This window comes from Mizuhopecten yessoensis, unplaced genomic scaffold (assembly GCF_002113885.1).
Source record: "Mizuhopecten yessoensis strain PY_sf001 unplaced genomic scaffold, ASM211388v2 scaffold1127, whole genome shotgun sequence".
Classification (NCBI taxonomy): Eukaryota; Metazoa; Mollusca; class Bivalvia; order Pectinida; family Pectinidae; genus Mizuhopecten; species Mizuhopecten yessoensis.
In genome coordinates, this window is record NW_018403891.1 from 113,224 (window position 1) to 137,576 (window position 24,353).

At 37.7% G+C, this 24,353-nt stretch overlaps 1 protein-coding gene across 1 annotated transcript in view; it reads right to left on the reverse strand.

Annotated features, from left to right (window-relative positions):
* The window catches only part of LOC110457340, a 33,508-nt gene extending 10,463 nt beyond the window's left edge, over positions 1–23,045 (reverse strand). The window contains exons 1-6 of the mRNA XM_021508569.1: positions 22,949–23,045; positions 22,481–22,747; positions 17,923–17,992; positions 17,359–17,409; positions 15,983–16,135; positions 14,104–14,276 (exon numbers count right to left, since the gene is read on the reverse strand). Of these exons, the coding sequence (XP_021364244.1) occupies positions 14,104–14,276; positions 15,983–16,135; positions 17,359–17,409; positions 17,923–17,992; positions 22,481–22,747 (714 nt within the window). The 5' untranslated portion in view covers positions 22,949–23,045. The remainder of the gene's footprint in view (positions 1–14,103; positions 14,277–15,982; positions 16,136–17,358; positions 17,410–17,922; positions 17,993–22,480; positions 22,748–22,948) is intronic.
* Positions 23,046–24,353: the final 1,308 nt, after the last annotated feature.

Below are 24,353 nucleotides of genomic sequence, written 5' to 3' on the forward strand. Positions count from 1 at the left end.
GGGCAGACCGGAGTCCTGTCACGTCCCAACCCAACTCTCTCCAGCCATTCCTCTTCAGGACTCGTAGGAGTCAACATCCATCCGTATCAGCCCTGGTAAGTCTGTCTGTAATGTTCACATTGTCATTGTACGTTTGTAATTTACCGTCTTGTATACTCGCGTCTTTGTATTCAATTCGATGTATGTAAGTTCAGGTCAATGTGTTATCAAATGTATCTATTGTATTCGTTTGTTAATATTACAGGTTTTTCCTACGGGAATAAACAAGATAAAACATCCAAGCCTGTCGTCTTATAATTTGAGGGGCAAGGGGCTACAAATGGCGCCCACGTAAATAAAACCAGGGCCAGCCGTCGAACCTGTGTGTATGGTTTTTCCGGAATTCCCTCCTACCCGCAAAGGTGAAGGTCACACCGGCGACTTCCGGTTCGCTAAGGAACCAGAGTAAGAGAACACTACCTACATGGGGAAATGATGGCGTGGAGGTGTTGATGGACCTGACCTGGGAAAAGGTTCGGCAGGTCAATCCTAAGGGTTTTTAAGGAGGAAAAGAGGACAGTTAAGATGGTGGACACGGGCGTGAACGCCAGTCGACTGACCTGGAGAACTCTTTATCATATGTGATTTCGTCTAAGTGTGAAAATTATGCCGAAACCAGTTTGGACACTGCCAAAAATTTGAATTTATTTATAAAAAAAAAAAAATTGTTTTGAGCAACTTCAACATTTAGTACGTTATACATGTTTATTGTTTAATATTTATTCGTAATTTTTGTCTTACCAGGGATCATTAATCCTCGTTTCTGCATTCATCATCATCATCGTTGTCATAATCATCACCATCACCAGAATTACCATGAGTAGCAAAACCTTCCCATATCCCGTATCCCTTCCTGAGTGTCTCCCAAGCACATGAATGCAAGGTAAGTTCAAAGCATTTGCACTTTCAGAACCTAGTACACATGTGTTTAGTCATGAATATTTCTAAATGAGTGTAAGTAAGTTAACCAAATATATAGAAAAGCCTGTTACCCCACCCCATTTTCTGAATAAATATCCCATTCTTGTGACCAGTAGTAAAGGCTATTTTTTGAAACGAAATGAGGATATCATCAAAAATTTAGGTTATAATCTGGAATTTCAGTGTAGGGCAGGGGGTACTTTTGGTCAGGCACTGCATTGGCTCCAATGTTTTTTACCTGAGCGAGTGCGCAGACATAAAAATATTGTCTTATATGTTTGGTTGGGAACCTGCGATCTTACCACCAAGGTAGGAAGGTACATTAACCTAGCACATACCTCAGACTTAGAGTGTGAGGGGTATGTCAGGAGCAGTATAGACTCCATTGTTGTTTTTTTACAAAATTTTCCAACTGTCAAACTTACATTCCTGGAGATTCCCCCTTATAGTATAGGGATATGGAACAGATGCAAGGGACATAAAAACCCTGAGCAGTTTATTGAACAGGATGAGATATTGGTTGGTCGGATAGACTTCTTAAACTCCTACATCCGTCGGGTTAACGAGAAAGTAGGGGTCACCTCCTTAAGGTTTCACCTCGATGTATTGAGGTACTCAAGCCGTCGGCGCAATCGTACCGTCGCCTACGATCTATTTAAGGACGGGATCCATCCATCCGAGTTATTAGCTCGGTATTGGATGAAACGCCTGACGGAGAAGATTTTCTCCGATTGTATTTGATCTATCTATTTCAAAAAAAAAAAAAAGGAGAAATCCAGTTCGATCAAACATGGCTGAAAAAAATGCTCTAACTTCAGAGGATGGAGAATCCCAGTATAAATTACCCCCTCCTTTGAAGGATACAGAGGCGATAAGCAATTTAGGGATTGATCCTAAGGACCTAAAAAAAGAGGACGGGGAAGTCAAAGGTATGAGTGAGGAAGAGCTGATCAAATCTCTAAAAGCTATGGGGAACTATATTATTATCCCTAAGCAACGGGATGGCTCTCGTACTTCCCCCGCTGTTGCTCCTAAACCTAGGGTGAGTATACTCTCACCAGTGGAGGAGGACGCCTATACTAGGCCGAGAACTAGCTCAATCGCGGCAGGCGATCATAGTTTCTCGGAGGCCAGTTTTTACTCAAGGCCTCAACAAACCCCTAAACCACCTCTGTTTTCAGGTGAGAACCCTCCTTTGAAAGGGGATGTCCTGTACTCTGATTGGAGGTATGAGATTCGTTGTCTCATGTCAGACCAGGAATTATCCCAGAGTACGGTGGTTCAGGCAATACGCCGCTCATTGCGGGGTGTTGCCAGAAGGACATTGGTTCATTTGGGAGAGAAGGCCACTCCACAGGAGATTTTAACCAAGCTAGACGCTCTATTTGGAGATATAGCTACACATGGCATGATTATGCAAGAATTTTTTAACTCCAAACAAAAACCTGATGAGCCAGCTACCAATTTTGGTTGTAGATTAGAGCAAGTATTGCAAATCGCGATTGAGAATGGGTCATTACCAAAATCCGCCAAAAATGATCTTCTTAGGCATAAGTTTTGGACATCACTACACTCTGATAAATTAAAGAGTCAAACTCGTCACAAGTATGATACCCTGACTGATTACGATTCACTCTTACGAGAGATCAGGACAGTGGAGAGCGAGTTGGAATTGGCCAACAACACTACTCAAAAGAAAAAAGGTCAGCACCAAGCAGTTTCAGTCGAGGTTGATCAACTGAGCGTAGGTGACATCTCGAAAGACTTTGACAAAAAGTTGAAACTATTGGAGGAGAAGGTTGTCTCTCAGATTGACTCTAAGTTTGACAAAATACTTGAAAAACTAAACAGTCAAAAGTCATACCACAAAGGTCAAGGTCAAAGTCAGAGTAAGGGTCAAGGTCAGAGTAAAGGTCAAGGTCGTGGGCAAGGAAACTCTAAGTATCAAGGCCATGGATCTAAAAAAAATCAGAAAAGCCCAAAAGAATAACCGTCTCTGCTGTAGGCCAACCAGAGGCTGGTGAACAATCAAATGGCCAAGCGGATGTGTTGGATAGGCTATTAGGTGTTTCGAACGAAGGAATAGTCTACATTCAAGGTCAAAAAGTCAAAGGTCTTATAGACAGTGGGTCACAGGTATCCACTATAGCAGAGTCATTCTATGACAGGTTAGAAGATAAACCAGAGATGAATGATCTGAGTTTATTAGGTCTGGATATCACTGTGGCAAATGGGTCTGCTCTGAATTATTTAGGATTTATAGAGTGTGATGTCCAAATACCTTTTATGCGAGAAACAAACTTTAGTATATTGGCGATAGTTGTGCCGGATACGGATTACAACAAAAAGTGCCCTGTTTTGTTGGGTACAAATGTGATTAGGCTTGTAAAAGACTCATCAGAGGAGTTAGAAATGCCAGCCATGTGGAAAACCGCTGTAGATAGCATAACATGCACGTACGGTGTGCGGTCCATTAACCGTAAACCCTTCAAGGTTGCTCCGTACGAGTCTGCAGTAGTTAACGGTATGGTCAGAGGATTAGATCCCGAAATCGACAACATAGTAACAGAAAACAACTTCGACTATTCCAACCTAAAGTATACAGTTTGCCCACGGGTTCTCAAACTTAAAAATCATGTGTCAAGCGTGAAGATCCCGGTTAAAATCTGTAATATTACGGCTAAGCCTATCATTATATCACCGAGATCATTGCTTTGCTCAGTAAATCAGGTACAGGTCGTTGACAACTTGGCTTCAAACCTGCCAGCTACTGAGGCAACAAAATCAATTCCTGAAGAGCTTGGGATACAGATAAATACTGAGAACCTTAGTGATGAGCAACTACTTAGGGTGCGTCAGGTGCTAGGGAATTGGAAACATGCGTTTTCCACCAGCGCTTTTGATATAGGATGCACGGACCTCGTGAAGCACACAATTGAGCTTTTAGAAGACCGGCCTTTTAAACAGCCGTATCGTAAGGTACCACCCGGTATATACGAAGAGGTCCGTCAGCACGTAAAGGAAATGTTAGAAGCGGGTGTGATAAGGGAATCAAACAGTCCTTTTTCATCGAACGTTGTGCTGGTTCGAAAAAAAGACGGTTCATTACGATTCTGCATAGATTATCGCATGCTTAATAAGCGAACCCGTAAAGATGCGTATATGTTGCCACGTTTCGATGACACAGTAGACACATTGATTGGGTCAAAATACTTTTCTAAGTTGGACCTTCGATCAGGATACTGGCAGATCGAGATGGACGAAGCAGACAAAGAAAAAACAGCCTTTTCTGTTGGTAACCTGGGTTTCTGGGAGACTAACAGAATGGGGTTTGGTCTTTGTAATGCTGGTGCTACTTTTCAGAGAATGATGGAAAAGTGTATGGGTGACATGCATCTGAGAGAATGTCTCATTTTCCTTGATGATATCCTTATCTTCTCTCGTACTTTTGACGAGCACTTGACTAGGTTGGAATCGGTTTTTGCCAGACTAAGCCAACATGGCCTGAAATTAAAACCTTCCAAATGTGAGCTTTTTAAGAAATCTGTGACATATTTGGGGCATGTCGTGTCTGAAGACGGTATAGCTACGGACCCTGAAAAGGTGTCTGCCGTTAAAGATTGGCCACGACCACAGAATGTAAAGGAGCTTCGTCAGTTTCTAGGATTCAGTGGGTACTACAGGCGTTTTATCAAAGATTACGCTGCAATAGCACAACCCCTGAATCAACTCTTGCAAGGTCATGATCTGCATAAGAAATCTAAGGTCAAACCGAAGGTTAAATCTAAGAAAAAACCTAAGGCAAAGGCTGAATGGGTCTGGGAAGAGTCCCAGCAGGTCGCCTTTCAGACCTTGAAGGAGAGACTGATGAATCCCCCAGTTCTGGCATATGCTGATTTCACTAAGCCATTCATCCTCCATACTGATGCCAGCGGCCTAGGACTAGGCGCTGTGCTTTATCAGAAACATGAAGATGGCGAGAAAGTGATTGCATATGCTAGTCGTGGGCTACGACCAAGTGAGCGGAATTATCCGGCACATAAGATGGAATTCCTTGCACTTAAGTGGGCAGTTACGGACAAACTTCATGACTACCTCTATGGTAATTCATTTGAAGTGGTGACCGACAACAATCCTCTTACTTATGTGCTTGGAAAAGCCAAGCTGGATGCCACCGGCCACAGGTGGGTTGCTGCTCTTGCAAATTATGATTTCACCTTGTCGTATCGTGCTGGGAAAAATAACGCTGACGCGGACGGTCTCTCACGCATATCCCAGGTTAGTACTGACGTTGTCAAGGCTATATGCCAATCAGCAGTCATTGTCGCCCCACTAGCGGAAAGTGTGTCTGACGATTCTGTGCCTTATCTGGCCAGTGAGAGTGCAGAGTCAACGGATAAACTTGCGACTATTGACTGGGTGAAACAGCAGCGTCAGGACTCGGATATTGCGCGGGTTTCACACCTGAAGAGAACCGGTTTTAATCCCAGGGGGAAACGGCTCAAGGATGAAACTCGATATGTCCAGAAAATGCTTAGAACTTGGAATACCTTGAGTTTACACGACGGTGTCCTGTTAAGAACCGCTTCTCTTGACGGTCAGAAAATCAAACAGCTTGTCCTTCCAAAGCAGTACCATTCCCTCGCCCTGAGGGGTATCCACGATGATGTTGGTCACCAGGGAAAGGAGAAAACACTTTGGTTGGCTAGGCAGCGTTTCTACTGGCCAGGTATGGAGAAAGATGTAAACGAAAAGGTTGAGACCTGCGGTCGCTGCATAAGAAGGAAATCTCCTATCAAACCTACCGCTGGTTTAGTACCCATACAGACGACTAGACCGATGGAGTTGGTGTGTATCGACTTTCTCGGTCTAGAAAGGTCGTCTGACGGATTTGAAAACATTCTAGTGATAACCGATCACTTTACCAGGTATGCCCAAGCTGTGCCTTGTAAGAGTCAAAAGGCGTACACTACAGCCAAAGCTCTCTATGAGAAATTTATAGTGTATTACAGTTTTCCTGAAAGGCTACATAGTGATCAGGGCCGTAACTTTGAGAGTGGTGTCATTAAACAACTCTGTAAGGTGGCCGGGGTTAGGAAATCTAGAACCACTCCATATCATCCGATGGGAAACGGGTCAGCGGAAAGGTTCAATAAAACACTCATTGGTATGCTAGCCACACTTGATGAGTCCAAGAAAAAGGATTGGAGATCTTATGTCGCACCGATGGTCCAGGCCTATAATGCAACCAGGAGTGATGCCACGGGGTACTCTCCCCATTTCCTCATGTTTGGATGGCACCCCCGGTTGTCAGTGGACGCGTTCTTGGGTACTGACCCTGGACAGCAGGGTACAGTAGATCCCTCCTCCTATGTCAGCAAACTTAAGACTAGGATGGAGGTGGCGTATAAGGCAGCTCGAAATGAAGCTAAGAAGAAATCCGAACAGAACAAAACCCGGTATGACCGGAAGGTTCGGGATTCAAAGCTTGAGGTTGGAGACCGTATCCTTGTAAGAAAGGTAGGGCTCAAGGGTAAAAACAAGTTGGCCGATAGGTGGGAACAGGAACCCTGTGTGGTGATTAACATCCCCAACAGTGATATTCCTGTGTATGAAGTTGCACATGATGGTGCAAGGGGACGAAAACGTACCCTGCATAGAAACATGTTGCTTCCTTTCAACTCCATTCCGGTGGAGGTTCCCCCTACAGCGTCTGACCGCAAGGACAGACGTGAGAAACGGACAGTTTGTGTCGCTCAGACAGACTCTGAAACCTCATCTTCATCTTCAGACTCCAGCATGGAGACTAAGTTATCACCCCCTTATAACCCGAGGCGTTCCACGCGACGCAGGACGAAAAGAATAACCCCTGCACATGAGACACCGTTAACTCGATACGAACCAATTACCATTATCACTGAGAGTGAGCTGGGTCAAAGTTCTGACTTAGTTGAGTTACTGGAGTCTACAGGTGACTCCAGTGTGCATGAGCCTGAGTCAGGGCTTCATAATTCTATGCGAGAGCGGGAGTCTGTGCCAAGCCTTGATTTGAGCTCACCTAGCTCTCATCAGACGGATCCAGGTGGTCCTGAGGTTCAAGAACCTAGACGTACAGGACGTGTACGTAAACCACCTGATCTGTATGGGCATTGGGTTTTTCTCCTGCAAAGTCATTCAAAAGTCTGATGTAAACCTGTCAACAAGAAGTTGTATCAACACCGAACACTAGTTTTTTAAAATCCATGTCATTGTTTTTAACATATGTCGAGGTGATTCCTTGAGGTATTTTAAAGTATTTTTAACGTGATCTGTGATGGTCTATAGCCTTGATGGTATGGATAGGCCAAACCTCAGGGACGACCTAAACAGGTGACTAGCAATTTCATTACAAGTATAGTTATTAATATAATGTTTTATACATATCATCCAGTATTGTTTTACCATCATATCATCAATGTGTTTGGATCAACGTGCTGGATTGGTATGGATTGGCCAAACCATTCAGTTCGTTGATCAGAAAACCCATTGCTTGCAGAAGCATGTATCATCATTATCTACATTGAATGGATCGGGTGTCGAGGATGTCTATTTGGACCAACCCTTATGCAGCGTTATGTGACAATGTGCAAATAGTTGTCAAGATCCTGCAGGTGTCCTATATATAGTTATAGTGAATTTGTATTCACTGGTGTGGATAGATCACCTGTAAAGGTGACCTACATTATACAAGATAATATATGCATATAAGCATATTCTTTACCATAATTGCGGAAGATCTTTGTTAATAAATCTACTCGTTTTTTGGTACATTCTATATCTGTATAGTCCATACATCATAATTCTGGTCGTGTTATTACTGTTTAATGAAACCTTGTGGGTAGCGAGGCAACAGGTTTTATGACAGTGATAATGTGTTATTGTTACTAGTGCAATAAGTTTTCATATAATCAATAACCTATGTAATAAATGTTAATATGATTTTATGTAGCGCCAGGAGGCTTTCATCAAACCGGGGGAGTGTGTAACCCATGTAACCCTGTACCCCATGTGTACTAGGTTCACTGCACTAACACATCATCTATCACGTGCATAACATTGTCATTCTTACATAAGTAAATACATGTCAGTATGTACGTGCGTGCGTATGATTGGTTGAATGGGGTGAGGAGTATAAACGGAATGCACGGGCAGACCGGAGTCCTGTCACGTCCCAACCCAACTCTCTCCAGCCATTCCTCTTCAGGACTCGTAGGAGTCAACATCCATCCGTATCAGCCCTGGTAAGTCTGTCTGTAATGTTCACATTGTCATTGTACGTTTGTAATTTACCGTCTTGTATACTCGCGTCTTTGTATTCAATTCGATGTATGTAAGTTCAGGTCAATGTGTTATCAAATGTATCTATTGTATTCGTTTGTTAATATTACAGGTTTTTCCTACGGGAATAAACAAGATAAAACATCCAAGCCTGTCGTCTTATAATTTGAGGGGCAAGGGGCTACACATGCATTCATTCAATCCATACAATTAATGTATTCATTTCTTCAAATAATTCATTTATCCATTCATCAATTCATTCATTCGTTCATTCATTTATTAATCAATCAGTTCATTCAGTCACTAATACAATTATTTATTCATTACAATGTACTTCATTTAGTCAATCCTTGAGTCGTTCATTGTGTATTACAATACGAAATACATGTTAATTGACTACATTTACATCTCGATGTAAACATTATGATTCATTGATGAAGTTAACAAGAAAGAAAGACGGTATGAACAGTATCATGTACAATTTTCAATAAAACAGCTTGAATTAGTCTTGCTTCAGAAAATGTTGTTTGCATTGCTGTTTAAAATAATCTAAAGATGTGCAATGTTTGACATTAGTTGGAATTAAGTTCCATATTTTAACAGCGGAGTAGAACAATGACGTTTTAAACTGTTCAGTCTTGTGAGCTGGAATCATTAAAATTCCGTTGGAAACTAATTCATTCAGAATCTATTTTGCTACAATGTTCCCAAATAGTTAAACTATCATCTAATATAGGAGGAATATATGCGTTTACTAGAGGCAATTTGGCATCTTTGTCTAAATATTTATCCAATCTCCTGAGTAAAGATATTTTGAGTTCATTCCAAGCAAGATTTTTATTTTATACGATAAGCTTCTTTTAATTTATTAGGAGATATTCCTGTAAAAATGCTAAGACTGATTAAATGAGTAAGCGAAGGAGCAATAATATGTTTACTTAATTTGAGGATTTTTGGACCAATACCATAAATTCCGGTAGCATTACTAGGGTATTATCTAACAATATGTTTAATAATTTCTTCTTGATTGATTGGGGTAATGTAAAAACAATCAATTTTTCTGGAGTTTCTCATTGATATGGATTTTTAAACTAGAAAAATACTCTACGTTAAATGGAGATTGATCAATAATTTGCGAAATATTAACAAGGTGGTCATTTAAACTCTTTTTTAACTTTTGTGTCAGTTATTTTCATGTCTTTTAATGAGATTATCTCGGATGAAAAAGTATCTTTTTTGTCATTTCCATTTAAAGCCTTTAAATGATTCCACAAAAAAGACGTATCCTGTTTGTTTTTGACAGCATTCTTGAACATTTCAGACATTGCTTTTTCATTAAGAAAAATTGTTTGATTCCTCCAGTATCTATAAAAGTCTCTAAAAATCTTTAGTTTAGATTATATAGCAAAAACGGAGCTATCAAATTTTTTGAAGTATCTATAAATAATCAGTTTGTGTTGTTTTTTTGCATATTTTGTTTTAAGTTTAGAATTTCTCGTTAAGCAAATTGAAAAATGGTCACTTATTGAAATTTTAGAAACCTTTACTTCAGATATTAACCGCGGATTCGAACAATATATGTGATCAATTAGTGTGGCCGATTTTTCAGTAATTCTTGTAGGTTCAGAAATCATTTGCGTTAAACAATAGTGAGATACACAATTCTGCCAATATTTAATAATCTAATGCCTGTGTCATCTCTGCATCCATTTTATCCATTCATTTGTTTCACTGGGTGGTCTGTAAACAAAGCACATGAGAAACGGCTTCGTTTGCTGTATCATAATCTCCAGCCAAATTGTTTCCATACCCATGTTCATTTCAAAATCATTCCTTCTATTGAAACAAACATTCTCATTTATATATCTTAAGAGACCCCTCCACATTCATCTATTTGTCTATCTCTACGAACAATTGTAAAACCATCGGTGTTAAGTTCACAGGTTGTAACATTTCTATTTAGAAAGGTTTCACAAGAAACATATCAAATCATTTTGATTTTCATTGGTGAATGCTACTTGGACTTCATCAAGTTTTGGTTGAAGATGACAAATATTTGAAAAACATATGCTTATTCCTTTTTTGGTTAAACCAAATGTGTTATCTTTAGTTATCATATTTGGAGATTTACTTGGAGTACTTGTTTCATATACAGTTTTTGACACAAAACCTGATTGAGGAAAAGGATTTATCACAATATTTTGAGTTAAGCTACTAGTCTTCAAAACAGTTATTATACATACATGTAAAATAGCAATGAAAATAAGTGTATGTATACATTTTGTATCAAAGTCATATGTATAAATATGTTTTTATAAATTGAATATTATTAAACGTTTATATCAACACCGTCAGGGAAATGTTAAGACAATACACTTGAGTCACTTTTAAAAGTGGAAGAAATTTGAGAGTCATCAAAACATAACAAGATGACTTCATAATATAACGAGTACTTATTGTAATGGGGACCATAACAGATGTTCTCCAAACACCCCCTCAACTATGTTCGCAGTGCAAAATACACTTACATATCAAATTTGAGCAAAATCGACAAATATTTAATACCGACCAATCAGAGGCCGTGGCGGCCATTTTAGTTGACCGATCGTTATAATAATAGAAGCCAGTATACGGCAGCCATTGTGTCAAATTAGAACACGGATGACGCAGTTGAGTTCGCAGTGCCAAAATTCACCTACATACCAAATTAGAGCAAACTCGGCGAATGTCTAATTTCGACCAATCAGAGGCCGTGGCGGCCGTCTTGGTTGACCGATCGGAAAATGAAAGGTCATTTGCACACACCCTTACCATAATGAACACTGCTCTTTTTCTATTGACGAGTACAAAATCTGTTTGTCAATTCGTGATAGGATGCACAGAGTCATGAGACGTCATGGTGAGCACTTTGTGAACTGTCATTGAATGGGACCGTTTTGGATTGGTTCTTGTGGCAGTAACAGTATGTGAAGGGTTGCACTATCAAGGCGAACTTTATAGGACAGCGGTACTTGCGTATTTCAACGTCATGGCGCTGATGAAATAATAGAATGTTTTTAAAAACCAGATTACAAACTAGTCTCGTCAGCAGCAATCACATATTCAGATGTTGGATTAGCAAACTAAATCATCCAATTTATCGCAAACAGAGAATTTTTGAGATATTCTTGTGTAACATGTTAGAAAACATCAAAATCAGACGTCTAACTTGCAAGAGCTGGCCCAAGTGTTGGCCAATGGATGGGACAACATCGCCGCTCTCCTCTATCAGTCAGTTCACAAGTTCAATACGACGACGCAGCAACGCTGTTTCTGGCGCAAATGGTGGTCATACGCGATACAATGTATGTGACTTTCGAACGTAACTGAACCTGTGTTGATGTCAAATTTATCGAATCTCTGCGACATTTTGACAAATTTATAAACCAACACTTTAAGCAACAAATTAAATGCAATTGCAACAAAACTGATAATTTCAACTTTTTGCCGAGGTTAGTTCACTTACTTATTACATTTTGTACTGATACTGATCTAGAAAAAAATAAACGAAATGGAGAAAAGACGTTAACGTATACCACCTGTAGTCAAGGATGCAGTTTTACAAGTGAAATGTCTTATTTTTCGCTCTGTATAGGTGACGTAAACAGTCCAATACCTAATGTTACATTTAAATACCTATAATTTCTAGCGAAACCATTGAGTGTTTACCATATTTGAACCAAAATTTATTTACTTCATCTCTCTGTATTTCAAACTTTACAGAAAGATTCTACTCACACTATTTCTGATGATAATTGGAAGTTAGCTTGGAGACTTCAGAAACTTTTGTCAAATTTGACTCTTTGATCTTCCTGTAGCTCTTAATTTTGAGAAAGTCAAATTATTTGCCGTTTACATCAGTTGTATCCTACAACAGAAGCCCTTTAATAATAATGATAATTATAATAATTCGAGGTTCTTTACCGCTTTATCACAACCTAGTTCGTAGGTCGTCTCAAAGCTCTTCACACATTATTATCCATGGTTATAGGGCCTTTGCAACCAGCCAACATCGTTCTCCACTCCCTGGGGAGCATACAGCTGGTGCTGCCATTTCGGCGCACACAGCTAGCATTCAACAATTTTAGCACTGCCCAACCACGTACTCATTTACAGCTGTGAGTAGACTGGAACAAGCGGAGCAAAGCCGTACCTCCTTTCTGTAGGTTTCCATTTTTTTCGAATGATGAAATATTAGCTCATAACTCTTCTGTAGAGCAGTCTTATCAAATACCGATTAATGCCCTTCCTCGTTTGTACTTGATTCTATAGCTTCACTAGACAAGTTAAAACACTCACATTTTATTACTGGCTCTGCTAGATTATCAAAGAAGCCATTATCAAAATATCTATCCACCCTACTTTGGGCTAGATGTAGAATTCATGGAATGACTCAAAAGATTAGTACTTCAATACTAAGCATCGTTTCCTCAACACCATTGTTTTCGGTCAGAACGTTTGAACTCATTACACTACCATTCATCATATCAAACTGAAGGGACGTATTTGTGAGTTTTATTTTCCAAGAAGGCAAACGGAGATATGATACGGTAACAACCCTGTTTCCCCAAGCCTAGCATACGGTAACAACCCTGTTCCCCCAAGCCTATTATACGGTAACAACCCTGATCCCCCAAGCCTAGCATACGGTAACAACCCTGTTCCCCCCAAGCCTATCATACGGTAACAACCCTGTTCCCCCAAGCCTAGCATACGGTAACAACCCTGTTCCCCCAAGCCGATCATACGGTAACATACCTGTTCCCCCCAAGCCTATCATACAGTAGCAACCATGTTCCCCCAAGCCTATCATACGGTAACAACCCTGTTTCCCCAAGCCTATCATACGGTAACAACCCTGTTCCCCCAAGCCTATCATACGGTAACATACCTGTTCCCCCCAAGCCTATCATACGGTAACAACCCTGTTCCCCCAAGCCTATCATACAGTAGCAACCCTGTTCCCCCAAGCCTATCATACGGTAACAACCCTGTTTCCCCAAGCCTATCATACGGTAACAACCCTGTTCCCCCAAGCCTATCATACAGTAGCAACCCTGTTCCCCCAAGCCTATCATACGGTAACAACCCTGTTCCCCCAAGCCTATCATACGGTAACAACCCTGTTCCCCCAAGCCTACGTTTGTTCATGTTGGTATCGATTCGGTAGTTAAGAGCTTATATCAAGATTCCCGTGATTCCCTCCAGAACACCTTGTCTTATTTTAATTTTTAATTTTCACGGGCCTCAATGTAAATCGTTTCTTTGTGTATATTTTGCCATAGTTAATCAATTTTGGCTTCGATTCGCAGTTGTTGAAACTTTGGTGTTCTCTTGCTGGTGGTTGATAGGTTTGACAAACAGTTGGTGAGACGAATATTATCGCGTGCGTATTACGTGATTATCGATGACTGACCACTCCCACGGTCAATATCTGTAGAACACTGACGGGTTTGGGATGCACTATGTTTGTGATCAATGTAGAAGGCTACAAGGTGAATTGTGTTAAATAACAATAGTGCTTTTAGAGTCTATATAGATGATTATTTCCCAAACCAATGGGTTATCTCGGTTTTTTTTTCAAGTAGAACATATTGACCTACTTCCAAGGTTAAACGAATGTTAAGACCTTTAAACAACGTTTCCTAATTTTTTATAGTAGCGATACACGCCATATCATCAAAGATATGAAATGCCTTTCTTTTTGTTTATTGTTTTAAACTAAATAGCAATGACCCTCTTTAATTTTTATCTTAAATCCTTACAGAATAAAAAATGCATTTGTACCTGTAGGTATTGTTTCCATTGCACACGTTCTTTTATACTGCAGAAGGCCAGTGGGACAGATTCATCAAACGACACACCTCCGTGTCCACAGACTCTGGCGTCAGAGTGGTATATTGATTTTCCTCCTTGAATGGCTGCGTCGATGTCTGCTCTCCTACATCCGGGTCTGCTGGCTTTTAAAAGGGATAACAATAATTCTATTTTAGCTTTCACATTTTATTTTTTATGTTAAATAGGTGGTAAAATCTTTGTTGAAATGATGCATTACCTTATTTATATTACTTGATATTTTACGATGGAATACAAAAATATTTCAACTTTGCAAAGTGGGGATCTTGGGATGAGTTTTAATTATAGCTATGGATTGAGGAAAACAATCAGATATGCACTTAAATCAATACACTTCAAAAATAACAAACCAATATCATGAGCAAAACAAAGCACATATTTATATAAGGTTAAACCCATATTTATGATTCACTCGTCCAGGACGTGGTGTGTCCAACCAGCACAATTGGGTGCGTTATACTGGGATTAATACATGTGCACTGCACTGTAGGAATATATAGCGTTCGCTTATGCTTGAAACTGAAACATTTTTGCGACTTTATTGAGCATTTACTTGTATCTTAGCGTGTTATATTAATAAACAACAAATAAACAATAAACAAATCAACAATTATTTACATAGCTCTCATGTGTGTCATCGTTTGTATTTACATGGTTTATAGGAACATTTGGAAAAAGAGAGCAGTCCGTATTTTGAGGGTAGAAAGGGAGCATTCACTATTTTGAGGGTAGAAAAGAGAGCATTCCGTATTTTGAGGGTAGAAAGGGAGCATTCCGTATTTTGAGGGTAGAAAGAGAGCAGTCCGTATTTTGAGGGTAGAAAAGGGAGCATTCCGTATTTTGAGGGTAGAAAGGGAGCATTCACTATTTTGAAGGTAGAAAAGAGAGCAGTCCGTATTTTGAGGGAAGAAAAGGGAGCATTACGTATTTTGAGGGTAGAAAGGGAGCATTCACTATTTTGAGGGTAGAAATGAGAGTAGTCCGTATTTTGAGGGTAGAAAAGGGAGCATTCCGTATTTTGAGGGAAGAAAGGGAGCATTCACTATTTTGAGGGTAGAAAAGAGAGCAGTCCGTATTTTGAGGGAAGAAAAGGGAGCATTCCTTATTTTGAGGGTAGAAAGGGAGCATTCACTATTTTGAGGTTAGAAAAGGAAGCATTCCGTATTTTAAGGGTAGAAAGGGAGCATTCACTATTTTGAGGGTAGAAAAGAGAGCATTCCGTATTTTGAGGGTAGAAAGGGAGCATTCCGTATTTTGAGGGTAGAAAGAGAGCAGTCCGTATTTTGAGGGTAGAAAAGGGAGCATTCCGTATTTTGAAGGTAGAAAAGAGAGCAGTCCGTATTTTGAGGGTAGATAAGGGAGCATTCCGTATTTTGAGGGTAGAAAGGGAGCATTCACTATTTTGAGGGTAGAAAAGAGAGCAGTCCGTATTTTGAGGGTAGAAAGGGAGCATTCATTATTTTGAGGGTAGAAAAGAGAGCAGTCCGTATTTTGAGGGTAGAAAAGGAAGCATTCCGTATTTTGAGGGTAGAAAGGGAGCATTCACTATTTTGATGGTAGAAAGGGGGCATTCACTATTTGAGGGTAGAAAAGAGAGCAGTCCATATTTTGAGGGTAGAAAAGGGAGCATTCCGTATTTTGAGGGTAGAAAGGGAGCATTCACTATTTTGAGGGTAGAAAAGAGAAGTAGCAACCCTCGGTGGAGGTTCTGTCCTGAAGTAGTGTCAGGGTACAAAGTTTAGAAAGCCTTCTTGGAGGACATCCTCTGTCCTATTTACATGGTAGGCATTACTTATCGTCTCAAAGTTACCTCCTCCAAGTAAAATCCAATGGTGAGTCGGACGGGGGGTAGTCACCACCGGCTGAGGAAATGTATGCCAGTTCCCGACAGGTTGTATTGCTTTTGTTGGTACGGTGTTTGAGGAGATTGTCGGCGGGGTTGTCGGACCTAGGTTGACTAAACCTACGAAAAGTAAAATATAAATTGAGAACAAATGATATCAGTATAATATATTCTAACTACACTGACATAATTACACATGGAAATACGATTGTGTTCGCTGATGGATGGAATAGTCTATTTCGATTCCGCCGTATGGAAACGTTGAAAAGAAAGAAATGTTCATATGTTCCTACGACATTTAACGTATGCAAATGGATGCTCGTACCGTGTGCCCAAGGCAGAAATTGACATGTCCGATACATTTTTCTTGTCCGATCCAGAAATACTGTATTCAACGGTGGCCCATCATAATGAAATGTTTCTCTCAATATTTTTTCTGAACATAACTATTCTGTTGATATTAAAAAATACGTCAGGTATGACCAGTCAAAAAACTAAAGCTCATGTCAAATGCATTTACTTTATATCTTAATTATGTTGTAATTATTATTCTGAGGAACAGTTAGTGCCGGGAATTCATCTTTCGTTGTCAAAAAGCACGTCCAATGCTTTGCACATGTCACTGATATCGGTATTCTGTTTTGGGACATCTTTTTTATCCATAGTTAAATTGCCATTTAAGCTTTTAAACGGCTTTCAAATGCGGTTCATATGCAATATGAATGTCCATTTCGTTGTAGGTAAAGTACATAGATAGCATTGTGAATGAATGTTCAAATATAGTCCATGGACACAGCGATGGTCAACAGCATCGGTGACACTGATACCGACATTTTAGACGAAGTGGGAAACAAACATGGCGGACAGTCTGTTATGGTATTGGCACTGACCTTTGGTTTACATATAGCTACTGCTACGATATGTTACTCGGGCATGTTAATAGGATTTTGGTGCATTGCAATAGCAGCAATGTTCTGATTGCAAGACCACGACTAATACAAGAGAAATTTAACTCTACATTATCTTGGTAAATAATGAACTTTAGATAACGTGTCATTTCGGAGCATTTGGTTGGGTTGGTAAAGATATTGTCATGTTTAAAGTACTATCTTTATGGAAATATCAGAATTAATGCCATTCTATTGACTACGTTAACCTCGCTATGGCGTATTCTAATAACTAATGTAAAACAAGTTCAGTATATTAAAATTACTTATAACTTATGAATATTAATGATGAGGGGATTAAGTTTAGAGTGGCTATAACCTCTTTCAAGGGTTTGTTGAACATTTATGATATTCTGATATACTTTTTCGGATTTGTTTATCCATTTGTTAACGTACCAATTGGTCCTGTTATATTGTGCGTGCAGCTTCCGGACATGTTGAGGTGACCTGAAGTCGAAATGAAGTAAATACGTTTATAACAAAAATGGTCGTAGACTTGATATTAATATCGAACATTAAGGAAGCATAGGTTGTATTATATATTTACATAACACGTGATAAGCATAGGTTGTATTATATATTTATATAACACGTGAGAAGCATAGGTTGTATTATATATGTATATAACACGTGCGAAGCATAGGTTGTATTATATATTTACATAACATGTGAGAAACATAGGTTGTATTATACATGTATATAACATGTGAGAAGCATAGGTTGTATTATATATTTATATAACACGTGAGAAGCATAGGTTGTATTATATATTTTATAACACGTCAGAAGCATAGGTTGTGTTATATATTTACATAACATGTGAGAAGCATAGGTTGTATTATATATTGATATAACACCTGAGAAACATAGATTGTATTATATATTTACATAACACGTGAGAAGAAATATGGTTGTTTTTAAAGAGCGAGTACTAAGTTTAGCCTGTTGACGCTGCAATACCTCTACTGATCATGACTGTGCCAATACAGCTGTCCACTCTAAATCCGGAGTCAAGTCTCAGGTAACCCAACTGTAAAGATAAAATAACACACATTCATTAACTACACTTTTTAATTAAATCAAATCGGGAGAGGAATGTTGTTAGAAGGATTATAGTCTGTTTCTAAATAGTTTTAGCAACATTTTCTTTTTTAAACCTGTATTTTCACCTATGGTTCATTGTTCTTTGTTAATTTTTTTAACCGGAAGCTGATTATGTTTAAGATATCAAATATCACATACGATTTTATGTTTTTTAATACAAAATTCAATATTCAAAATGTTTTCTTTCCATTTTTTAGAGCTTATGATGCTGATACGATGCTTGGTTAAATGTCTTCTTTTATTTTGTGGTTTGAACATATTAATAACATATCAATAGAAAATCTATATTTTTACAATATAACAAAACTGATCTTTATTTTTGTATCTTTTAATGATGTCCCTTATATGCCATGTAGGATCTTTTCAAAAAACTTGCAAATTCAAATCAAATTCAAATTGGAATGTAAATATCAGAAAGTGTTTACTTTATTGTCATATTTTGTATATATCAAAGTAAATAGATTTAGAATAATGGAAAGTTTAAATGATTTTTTTATAGATAAGATATTCAGAAAATAATTCTCAGATCAAAGCCAGCATTTTGACAGGTATTGAGATGCACTTGTACTGAAGAGTATATCATCCATGTTAAGTTGGTGTATTCGAAGCAGTCCAAGTTCAATTGGTCCTTCAATTTTATATTTTTGAGAAACAGAACTTAACGCAAAGACTTACAGTTGACGAGGAAACTGAAAAGTCGCAACAGGCCTGTACAAACTAGGACCTTCACAACAGCTGATGCAGGCACTAAGTTGTAGTGCCTAGGATGTATCTAGGTTGTAAGTTTGTAAGTCTATGTTTTAAACTTTTTTACATTAACACTCAATAAAACACTTAATAATTAAAATTGGTAAGGGTACCATAGCAGTCCGTGGGCCAGGAAATGAAGGCATCATTCCGTATCTGATGCATGGATTGCAGTGAAGAAACTACATGAAAATTTTTGTCCTGTTTTTGTGGGTGTAGCACTTATACTTCGGGATATATTACAACAAATATGTGTACTATTTAGTACTACTATAGTGCAGATATTAATGCATAGTAATGTTATTTTCAATTATGAATTGTTGTGTAGTGGGCATACTGCGTCCGGAGAATTCTGAAAAACGTTTAATTCTGGTCACAACGTCTGCGACTTAAAAGCAACGTTGTGATAACGTCTTTTTCTAAACCTCGTTGCAAAGTTTGATAATAACGTTTTAGCTATGGTGTACTTAGGTAGCTATACTAACTTAACAGTAATCATGTTAAATAATTTCAATAATGACAGTATATAAAAAGATAGTTCAAAAGACACTTCTTTTTTAAATTACATTTCAAAAATGTCCATTCCAGTAATGGCTAAATAAACATTTACAGCGCAAAAAAAAATCTTACTGACGTAGATAAATAAAGATAACAGTTTTGAGTTGAATCTCCTTATTTAGCCAATTTGTCTGCTAGAGAGCAGCATCCAACATTTCATGTAAAGGCACGAAAATGTTTCTATTTATTGTTGACATCGGTAGTGTCATTAAAATATCATTAATGAAAGATTATCTACATTACATATGTTTATCTTTGTGTATAGGGAAAGAAAAAAGAAAACAACCAAACCTTTGAGCGGTATTGTGTACTTCCGGTCTTTGTTTGCCTATTGAATTTTAAATGACCACTGGTCACTGGTCACATTTGTATTATGTGAATCGTTCATGATTGTATATGTATCATATTGAGGAATTTGACCTCTGAACATGCATTAATATGGAATTGGGTTACATATTTGTATCGTAATCTTTTGAAAGATTTTATCTAAAAGGTTTAGAAATGATCGTAGAATAACATTAACTTACTATTTTATAAATTTACCAAAAATTCCTTACATTATGATATTTGACATGCACAAAAGCAGCTACAGATTACCTGTGAACTTTTCTGTGTGACCTGTGGGGTTAGTGTGACACGGACTACAATTGGTTTGCTCTTGTCTTTCTATATGAACCCTTTTCTTTTTTCTTTTGTAAGTAGAGTAAACGGTATATTTAAGCAGCCGAAAGCGTTATTTTTTGCTTCCGGTAGCAGGAAGTTAAGTTTGACTGTTCCCGAAGAACGAGCGTGATAATTTTCTGTGATTAATCTCGTGCAATACGTATCAGAAATGTATTGTAAATACTTTATATCATGTATTATTTTTACTTTACCTGATGTATTATTTAAACTTTACCTGATGCATTCTGAATACTTTACATGATGTATTATAAATACTTTACATCATGTATTATTTAAACTTTACATGATGTATTCTGTATACTTTACCTGATGTATTATATATACGTTACCTGATGTATAATATATATTTTACATGATGCATTTTGTATACTTTACCTGATGTATTATATATACTTTACCTACCTGATGTATTATATATACTTTACATGATGTATCATTTATACTTTACATGATGTATTGTATATACTTTACCTGATGTATTATTTTTACTTTACATGATGTATTGTGTATACTTTAGCTGATGTATTATTTATACTTTACCTGATGTATTATATATACTTTACATGATGTATTTTGTATACTTTACCTGATGCATTCTGTATACTTTACATGATGTATTATAAATACTTTACATCATGTATTATATATACTTTACCTGATGTATTTTGTATACTTTACCTGATGTATTATATATACTTTACATGATGTATTCTGTATACTTTACCTGATGTATTGTTTATGCTTTACCTACCTGATGTATTATATATACTTTACATGATGTATTATTTATACTTTACATGATGTATTGTATATACTTTACCTGATTTATTATTTTTACTTTACATCATGTTTTATATATACTTTACCTAATGTATTCTTTATACTTTACATGATGAGTATTTTACAAACTAATAAAGACGGAAAAAATGTTTGTTTGCTAATATTAAACAGCAGAAAAATCATTTTTATTTTTATTTTTTTCAGATTCTTTTACAGACTGTGCCCGCGTAAACAGGGTCACGATTTCCGTGGTTACGATTGCTATCAAACTGTTTAAATCGAAAACCATAAACCAAACTGTAAAAATCTGTTTTCGATCCAATTTTTATTTACATAATTTGTTATACTTGCGAGTTATTTATATATTATGTTATAATTATTTCACAAACTAAAGAGCTCATCATTCATTTTAAATTCAGATATTTCAACTCGTTACACCAATGAGGGGTGAACACGAATATCATTATTTGTCATGTTTACCGCGTTTCCAGTTGTTGCTATAGCAAAATTTGTTCAATTAAGTAAATTGTGAAGATGAAGTACCAAAAAAAACTCCAACAATGTCAATAGTGTAAAACTATATAACGATAATAAAAACGTTACAGAGACTAAGTATATGTACTCTCAAATAGGGACTGAACGGCGTTTTTTTTTAATTTTCATACCGGCATAAAAGTTTTTTTAAAAAGTGGTTCAATCCATAAAATAACAATTTAACTATAGAACAATGGTGTAATTTAAGTTCTTTGTTCTTCAATTATTCATTATTTACTGCGTTTTGTATATGAGTCGTCCTTTAAACGACATTGGCGGAACAGTCATATTTCAATAAGATTGGTGCCAATATGTAACCGTAGTCATTTGAGCGTTTGACGCAGGGACATTCTCCATGTTATCCGAAGCGAAGCAACAAGACTGTTTGTCATTGAACAAGGTTAATCTATGACGTCATAAGTAAACCACATGTTACGTCAAGAGAGTTTTTGCTTTCATACTCAAAATGAAATGTATTTCTGCTGGTAATGCTCATATATTGGGTTGCAGCAAAAATGTAAATATTTTAAAATATATCTCACTACCGAGGAGACTATCATGACCTTTTTTATGCAGATAACAAAACCCGGAAAAAACTCAAAACGAACACAATAATAAACAAACGCAAGTAGTCCTACTTTCCATTTACAGAATAGCTGCTGTAAAAACAATGATAATTAAATACCTACATTGACTATACAACCCTTCACATTACCAATGTTATTATCTTTGAATTATCAAATATCAAAATGAAGAAGAAAACTTCCTTAGGGGAACTACTTCTCGCTCAGAAAATCTTCCCACGATCTCATACACCCAAGAAAAAATGCTCCAAGCCAAAAAGCCTCCGATTTGTACCTCTTTTTCACAACTAAAGTCTATGGTACTGTTACTTTAAGACTATTTATCGACTGAGCACAAATACTTTTTCGTAACAAAATATATTGTTGGTACATTGTAACACACGAGGCGTCTCAAAAACATGGAAAAAAACAACGCATGGTAAACAGTGTATTAAGAGAATAGGCGTATTACCTATTATACAACACAATTATTACCAGTCAATGTAAGGATCCGTTGTCATTACAAGACTCAATGTTATCGTCAGTACCTGTCCATAGTGCAGAATGGCTTCGTATCCCTGTGGCGCCTGTACCCCCGCCAGTCTTGCCTTGCAGTACCGATCGTTGAGATCATAAGCATAGAACTTGTTTAAGACATGGTCAGGCATATTTATTGTCCCAATCGGGCGGTGGAGAGTGTCAGCGCACGGCAGAACAAAGTATTCAGGATGTAGAAAATTACAGAAACATTCAAAAGTAGCAGCGATTGATGTAACCGTTAGACAGGCTACGATGTACGTAAGTATTCTCGTCATCTGCGAATAAAGAAAACAGAAACTTTAATTCAAGCATGCATGTTGAGTAATTGGACTGTTAAGTGAACGTGTACGACATAAAAAAAACCTCATGCATTTACAGCATGCTTGTGTGTACATGTGTTTGTTCAACCATCGACATCAACTTGCAAACATTGAACGTTTATAAACAAATTTGTCAAACTGAGATTGAGAACTTACCTTGTCAGCTAATCTGCTTTAAGTCTGACTGTCGTAGATCACCTGTTCCAGCTGTCCTATGTTAAGGTATTACTTGGCCTTATCTATTATAGGTCATATGGGTCTTTCGGTACAGTATTAAGGTAAGTCATATGTAGTGACACGGGCATTTAAGATAAAGTTATCTTTCATCGCTGGCTTCATAAATTAAATTGGTGAAAGTCAGAGATTTTAAAATGTAATAAATCCCATTCTGGCAAACTTCTTATCATCTATGAATTCATCATTCAATAACATGTGACCTTAAAAGCAAACAACTAAATAACGTCATCCAATTTTATTTCTGTACGTGCTATCATTTAAATGAGATAAAAAGTTAAATTCCCTACGATTGAGGTAAATCTTTTCCTTACCCTCGACAAGTATATCCACACTTTAACCAGTTTGATATATCCTTTTCTTGCATACTAGACCGTCATATTCGCATTTCCAGCGGTGCTGGAAAATTCTATTCGACTGAAGTGTCTGGATCGCTCATACGTGCAGATTGGCGAAGGATTTATAGTGAACTTGCTGGATCACGCTATTGTTCGTGACGTCATTTAATGACTTTTTGGGGTAAGTCAGAGTCATTAACGTCATTAACAATTGCCATCCGTCCTTTATATGCACATGAGAAATGTATGGACAGTTTACAACTTCACTAGAAGAGCAGCTGTTTTTGCGGGTTTTATCTAATAAGCAAGAAACAGAATCCATTCCTGATGTAAGGTACGGCAAAGGTCATTCAAACATTCGGAATAAAATATTGTGCAGAAGACCCTCGGGTCTCCTGCTCAATATTTCATCCCTTGGGTTTGAATGACCTTATCAATACTTCATATAAGGGATGGACTCCCTTAGTCTCACCCTAGGGTTGAGGAGGGGGGATTTCCCTATTCATAACAATGGTATGACGTCACGTTAACAATACGATTACGACACGTCAACAATCCATCAACGTAACGTCAACCCTTGATTTAGCCTATAACGCAAAGGAGGTGTTTCGTTTTGCACACGGTACGCAAATACAGACTACATTGGTTAGATTCCCCTGGAATATGGCTTTTCTGTATCAATAGGAATGTCTACACTGTACAAATGAGAAGTATAAAAGTAAGAGTTCGTGTAGGACACGTAGCGCCAGCAAACAGGACTGTTGTTAGACGTTGCATCCTGTTCGCCGACGACGAGTTACTGGAGTCATCACTCACCAATAAAACGTCACCAGCCTTGCTACTAGTCAACAATTCTTGTAATTTTAAGATATGTTTTTTTATTTTTCTAAGTTAAATCCAAGAAAAAACGAAGCGATTTATTGGGAAATATATATTTTTTTGAAAACCGATTATTTCTATCAAACGTACAATCACAATGACCCATTGCA